This window comes from Trichechus manatus, unplaced genomic scaffold (genome assembly GCF_000243295.1).
Source record: "Trichechus manatus latirostris isolate Lorelei unplaced genomic scaffold, TriManLat1.0 scaffold00036, whole genome shotgun sequence".
NCBI lineage: Eukaryota > Metazoa > Chordata > Mammalia > Sirenia > Trichechidae > Trichechus > Trichechus manatus.
The window spans coordinates 18,150,532-18,157,766 of NW_004443972.1; the positions used below are offsets into that span (position 1 = coordinate 18,150,532).

Sequence of the window (7,235 nt, forward strand, 5' to 3'; positions counted from 1 at the left end):
AAGGAGCCCTGTTGGCGTAGTGGTTAAAGTGCTCAACTGCTAACGGAAAGGACGGCAGTTGGAATCCACCAGCCACTCTGCCAGAGAAAGATGTGACAGTCTGCTTCCCTAAAGATTTACAGCCTTGGAAACCCTATGGGGCACTTCTGCCCTGTCCTGTAGGGTCACTATGAGCTGGATTCCACTCAGGTTATATACATGTTACTATTTGATTATTTATATTTTAAAATATACATAAACCAAAACCAAATCCACTGCCGACAAGTCAGTTCTGACTCATAGCGACCCTATGGGACAGGGTAGAATTGCTCCATAGGGTTTCCAAGGCTGTAGTCTTTATGGAAGCAGACTGCCACATCTTTCTTCTGCAGAGCAGCTTGTGGTTTGGAGCCACCACCGTTTCGGTTAGCAGCCAAGTGCTTAACTACTGTGCCACCAGGGCTCCTTAATACATGTATAGAATTTAAAACTAAATAAATACACATATAACAGCAGTCAGTGCTTAAAAACTTTTTACTGATCAGAGTACATTATCAAAAAAGTTTGGAGACCATGAAACTGAACAACACAACACAGAACCAAGGAAATACAGTAAGAGGGTTGTGGTTAAGATTACAGTATGTATAAACCGGAGACTGCATCAGCCTGAGACCAGAAGAACTAGATGGTGCCCGGCTACTACCAATGACCACCCTGACAGGGAACACAACAGAGAGTCCCTGATGGAGCAGGAGAAAAGTGGGGTGCAGAACTCAAATTTTAGTAAAAAGACCAGACTTAATGGTCTGACTGAGACTGAAGGAACCTTGGAGGGCATGGCCCCTGGACTCTCTGTCGACCCAGCACTAAAACCATTCCTGAGGCAGATTCTTCAGACAAAGATTAGACTGGACTATGAGACATAAAGTATACTCGTGAAGAGTGTACTTCTTAGCTCAAGCAGATACATGAGACTAAATGGGCAGCTCCTGTCCGGAGGTGAGATGAGAAGGCAGAGTGGGTCAGGAGCTGGTTGAATGGACACGGGGAATCGGGTGGAAAGGAGGAGTGTGCTGTCACAGTATAGGGAGAGCAATTAGGGTCACATAACAATGTATGTATAAAGTTTTGTATGAGAGACTAACTTGAATTGTAAACTTTCACTTAAAGTACAACAATAAAAAAAAAAAAGATTACAGTGTGTGAAGAAGTAGAGTAAGGGTTATAGAATACAGGGGAATGAAATTGTCCTGTTTCGTCCCCTTCCTGCTGACCATGTTGATCCTCAGATTTTCTTGGGCTGTGAAAGGTCCTTGCAAGTTATATATTTAACGGAAAATTTATTTTAAAGATAGTGAAGACCACTAATAATTTTTCCTTTGATATCTTTAAAAGACCTATAGTTACTGAATTGAAATATTGAAGCATCAAACCTGTGAAATATCCTAAACATTGTTTCAAAATCCAAGTATATTTTAAATATATAAGAAGATGATTATTTTCTTTTCTTTAGCTTTGACTTTATTACAAAGCTAGAATTGTGATACTTATATACCACTTAACAGTGTTAATAATGAAGTCTTATATCAGTTTCTGAATGTGTTTTGTTTCTAATATACATTTTTTATGGAGTGCATTTTAAAAGTTAATTTATTTTACAACTTTATTAAGGAGAATGCAGTGTTGGAGTGTTCTTAAGCTGGTTAGTTTTAAAGTTTTAATTTAACAATCTCTTGTTTTTAGGTTATAGATTAAGTCCCCAAGCATTGACTACCATTGTTAAACGTTACAGCAAGAACGGCAGAATTTTCTTTGATGATTATGTTGCTTGCTGTGTGAAGCTTCGAGCATTGACAGGTATTTGCAATTTTAAAATGGGTACAGTATTTTGTAGCTGTCTTTCTTGAATAGTCTTTCATTTTCTTCAGCATGTTTATAATATTAAGTGTTTCTTTTCCTTTGTTCACCCCTAAATCTAATCAGAGTTTTAAATTTTTAAACATTTAGGAATATAAATAGTGAAAAATTGTTATAGCTCAGTTTTGGAAAGTTTTCTTCATGTCTGAGTGGGATATAAGATAACTTAAGATTTAATTGAATATGAAATTATTCATTTTTTAGTAACTGGGGACACTAGATAGTTGAAACTATAGATTTTAAATTATAATAAAAAAATTTTTTTTTAAGATTTCTTTAGGGGAAGAGACCCCTTGCAACAAGGGTTTGTGAATTTCCTATATGACGATGTGAGTATGCTGTTTAATACTTTTGATATTTATATCAAAACGAACAAACCTGTCTTGGAAGAAGTACAACCAGAATGCTCCCCTTAGAGGCAAGGATGGCGAGACTACGTCTCACATACTTTGGACATGTTATCAGGCGGGGTCAGTCCCTGGAGAAGGATATCATGTTTGGTAAAGTAGACAGCCAGTGAAGAAGAGGAAGACCCTCAACAAGATGGATTGACACAGTGGCTGCAACAGTGGGCACAAGCATAACCACAATTGTGAGGATGGCGCAGGACCAGGCAGTGTTTTATTCTGTTGTACGTGGGGTCGCTATGAGTCGGAACCGACTTGACGGCACCTAACAACAACAATGTGTGTTCATAGTTATAAAAAAAATTTAGGGATACGTAGTACCTATAAACAAACAAACAAAAAAAAAACACAAACCTGTTGCCATTGAGTCACTTCTGACTCATAGCAACCCTGGGACAGAGTAGAACTGCCCCATAGGGTGTCCAAGGAGCAGCTGTAGATTCAAACTGTTGACTTTTTGGTTAGCAGCCAAGCTCTTAACCACCGCACCACCAGTAGTACCTATACTGGGAGTAATATATTGTAAAGACCCTGTTATTTCTCTGTGTTTTTTTCAGCTGAGCCCACATATAAGATTCATTATAGGTACAAATACTAATCATTGTATGTTAAATATTAAAATAGTTTTCAATTTTCTGACAGTTAAGTTTTTGGCAGTTCATCCCCTAAATCATTTTTAATGGCAAAGACTACCATTCCTTTTATAAAGAGTAGTTTACTTGAGATGATACTTCTTTTAAGGGAGACAGGAAATTTTAATTTATAACACAATGAAGCTGTGTATTTCTTATTTCTAATGGTTGCTATCAACCTGAATCCAATTCTAGTTTTTTAAAAAAATTAAAGTTAAAGGAAAGTTACATTTCATATTTGTTTTAATGTTCCCGGTTTGTTGTCGTCGTTTTGTTTTTGTTACATTTACTGATGGAAATTATAGGCTTAACATTACTTTACTAGTGTATACTAGTTTGAATTACAAGTCTTGGAAACTTCTGAAAGTTTCCCCTGTTATGAAAATGCTTCCATGGAATATAATTAATCAAACAGAGTGAAAAACCACTGTATTGTTGCTAGCTGATGATTTTGCTTGTTTTAGTTTTTGCAGGGCACTATGGCAATTTGAATGTGTGGAATTTGAAAGCTAAGGAAATACTGTGAATTCTTCTGTGTGGAAGAACTGAACTAGACTACTTTGAATTAAAGCTTTTGGTCTTTTCCATGTTTCTTCGTGTTAAATCTCTTCTCTCTCTGTGTGTTTTTACCTTAGTGCACAGTTCAAGCAATAAAAAAGATGTCTTTGTATTTGGGATATTGTTGCTTTTGGAAAAGTATCACTTTACGTATATCTGCATAATGTCATCAAATATTGCTCTGTAATTAATTGATGTAAATACTTCTTAGCTTTAACTTTTAACAGTATAAGCTTAGGGGAATGTACTTAGAAGATAGATTGTGTAAGAAGCTAAGCGATGAAAGCCTGGATAAAACTAATTTATACTTATCTGAAGTGTACATGTTATACTTCCAAATTTTGTTTATAGTTGTTGGTGTTTAGGGGCCAGCTAGAAGGGGAAACCTGCATTTTATGCCATGTTTGTACAAGGGTTTGTTCCTTCATCACATAACCAAAGAATAGAACTGCATGGGTTTTTGCTTTGTGAAGAAGAAAATCGTATTTCCTAAAAATTTATACTAATTAGCCTTAGGTGAACCATAAATTAATCTATAGTGGAATAAGACTGCAGGAGGCATTGTTTTTCCCTTTTTATTTTTTGCAGCATACATTTTTCTTCAATACATTTGTTGTCTTCTGTGACAAAAAAAGTTCTTGAATAATTAACGCAGAGTTTTTCAATATAGATAACCTAAAATGGCATCTTTCTCTAAATATACATTTTCTGGAAAGCATATTTTTAATGAAACGTCAAGATTTAAATTTGTTCTGTTAAATTGTTGTTTATATGTCATAATGCCAACTGTTTACAAAGTGAAGTAATCCATCTACCACTTTGTTTAAATGGTCAAAAATAATAAGTTTGACTTATATGAAGACAGTAGCCGGTGGTTTTTGGTGATTGGTAAATCAATAAGTATTTTGAGTGCATTTGTGTAAGGTGGGGTACTGAGCGTGGTAGGCATTGTTGTTGTTAGTTGTCATCGGTTGATTCCAGCTCATGGCGACCCTACGTGTGCAGAGTAGAACTGCTCCATAGCAGATTGCCAGGCCTGTCTTCCAGGGTGCCTCTGGATGGGTTCAAACAGACAACCTTGCAGCTAGTAGTCAGGCACTTAACCATTGTGCCATTCAGGGACTCCATGGTAGGCATTGCAGCAACATTACTGAATGCTATTACTAAGTACTCTGGGAAGTAGAGTTCAGATACTCTCTTAATTAATTCAGTTGCTTTCTTGGCAAACATTGTCTTTCTTAATGAAATATTAGTAAGCCACATATTTTACTTATGCTTTAACTGAATATCTTCTAACCTAAAGGTGAATACAAATTGAAATGATATTAGTATGGCTGTTGGTCAAATTAATATATAGCTTTTATAGAACTGTTTCATAAAGGATGGAGGATGGATGGCAGGATATTGAGGGGGGACTTTCATAATACTTACAGAATTTTAAGCCAACTTTGACTTTTATAAATCCTGCAAAGAAGTAAGGTATAGCCGTTTTGACATCGAAATTTTATATAATTGGCTGTAAAATTCACTTGGTCAGTTTTATAAGAATATGTGAATAACTTTTTACTTTGACTCTTAATTTTTTTTTCATGAACGTGTATTTGATAATGTGAGAGGACATTAACTGAGCCATAAAAAATGCTGAATTTTAATTGGAAATTTTGTAGGAAAAAGCAGATGTTAACCACACTGTATGTCCTTCATGTTGATAAAGGGTAATAATGTGATTTTTCAACCTGTAATTCTAATATCCATGTTAAAGATAGTGGAGTTACTATACTGTTCTCAGGTTGAATATGATATCTTACTTGGAAGCTCATAGTTGAAGGCACACTTTAAAAATGACATATGATACTAATATGCGTTTCTGCCAAATGACACTTTGTGTTAGCATTGTTTACACAAGTCTCTCACTTATGGTTTTCCAAAGGACGTTCCTACGAACTTTGGTCATAGGAGGTCTGTGAAGGAGGAGTTTCCATGGCCAAACATGTTTGGGAAACTCACTTTCCTCATGGAGCTTGATTATGTACATCAGCATACGAAAGCCTAAGGTAAATAAAATTAGGTTTAACTTCATTTGACCCATTTTTTTCCAAACATTTTTTGACCACAGAACCCCTTTCTCTAGTAGAACTAATGTTCCATGCTGATCCATCTTAATAGGTAACTCTTTTGCACTTCACATTAAACAGACAATCTTATAAAAACATTAGGCATAGAGAGTAATTTTATCAATATTTTTATACTAAAATGCAATTCATTCTCTTGGTGTATTTAAAATAATGGAAACAAAGACATCCATTACTAAAGTAAAAATTAAATAGTTTTGTGACAAACATGACTGGAATACGAATATAGTGTGGTAGCTTGTATTGGTTAACCCGAGCTCCAGCTTTCTTATGATATTGTAAAGTATGGAATAATGTACACTCTTAATGTATAAGCGCTTTTATTTATACAGTAAACAAGTTTCCATGTCGTTTTGAGAAGTCTTTAATAAACATTCAAATAGCTTGCTGTAAAGTTTTGTATTACACAAAATCTATTACATAGATATTATGAGATGCTTCAGTTCAAATAACAGTGCAGTGATTCACCTAAGTCTAAAAAACTGCCAGATGATTAAATGTCAGGTATTGCACTTCTGTTTCGAGTGGCAGTTTACACATTTTAAATTACAACAAGGAGAAATCAATACTATGGGCAATCTTAATTTGGTTCGCTTTAAATGTCATTTAATCTATTTAAACCTGTATTCAGCAAAAAAGTAACAAAAAAATATAGTCAATTTATATGTTTATTTTCAGAAAAGGCATTTACCCTGGAAGAAAGTAGAATTTATTAATGTATTTTAAAGTCTGCAATTAAAACAATAACAAAATATCAGTTTGTGATTATTTAAGTAAAATATATTAAGTTTACTGTAATCTGTATGGTATTCCTAAACTGAACAAACATAATAAATACTCTTTGTCAGAAATGTGCTTTTCTTTGTCTTTTTATCTTTAACAAACTTATAAATGATATGTTTTTATTTCTTTATAGCAGTTTTCTGATAAACAGGAAAAAATTTGTCAAAATCTGATAAATTTAGTGAGTAAAATCTAAGACTTCTTTCAGGTTAGCATATTTTTCTTTTCTGTTAAAATGTAACCATGGGTGTTTTATTAATTTAAAATTTGTATTAAAAGATCAAAAACTTTATTGTCTGAATTCAGTCACTTAACTAGTGAATTAATAAGCACTTTCAAATAAATGTACAATGCTAAAATATCACCTAAGAGTATGTCTTGAGTTCCTAAATAATATTAGATGATACAAAGAAAAAAATATTTAGAACTTCTCTGTTAGAGTGATGAGTACAGACAGAATATTAAATACTGTTCAGATGATTTTTAGTCTAGAATAAGATCATACCATCACATATGTCTATATGTTAAATTAAAATTTTTCTGTGATTTAGAACATTGAGCACAAAACTGCTTCCAGCAAAACATTGGGAAAAAAAGTTTGAAAAATTTCTGTTGTACTTTGTATCAGTTTGTTATTTGAATGCTGGGAAATCTGTGCTTTTAATCTTGTTCTTCCATTTTTTTCCTACTTGTTTTTAAAAATATTTTGGTGGCATAAGAAGTAAAGAGCCTTATATTACTGAACATTTATCCAGGTAGCTTGGTAATGTGCAGCTTTGTATATTATTTTGCGAGCATTTAAAACTCGGGTGTGCTTCTATATGTAT

General features: G+C 33.9%; 1 protein-coding gene across 7 annotated transcripts in view; it reads left to right on the forward strand.

The window, feature by feature from the left end:
• The window catches only part of GCA (grancalcin), an 18,251-nt gene extending 11,775 nt beyond the window's left edge, over nucleotides 1-6,476 (forward strand). For 6 of the 7 annotated variants that reach the window (XM_023730485.1, XM_023730484.1, XM_023730490.1 and 3 more), the window contains 2 exons: nucleotides 1,723-1,836; nucleotides 2,167-2,375. In XM_023730485.1, the coding sequence (XP_023586253.1) occupies nucleotides 1,723-1,836; nucleotides 2,167-2,312 (260 nt within the window). In that variant the 3' untranslated portion in view covers nucleotides 2,313-2,375. Of the gene's footprint in view, nucleotides 1-1,722; nucleotides 1,837-2,166; nucleotides 2,376-3,399 lie in introns of those variants that run through there. The other variant, XM_004375430.2, reaches the window with a different exon arrangement.
• The last annotated feature ends 759 nt before the right edge of the window (nucleotides 6,477-7,235 follow it).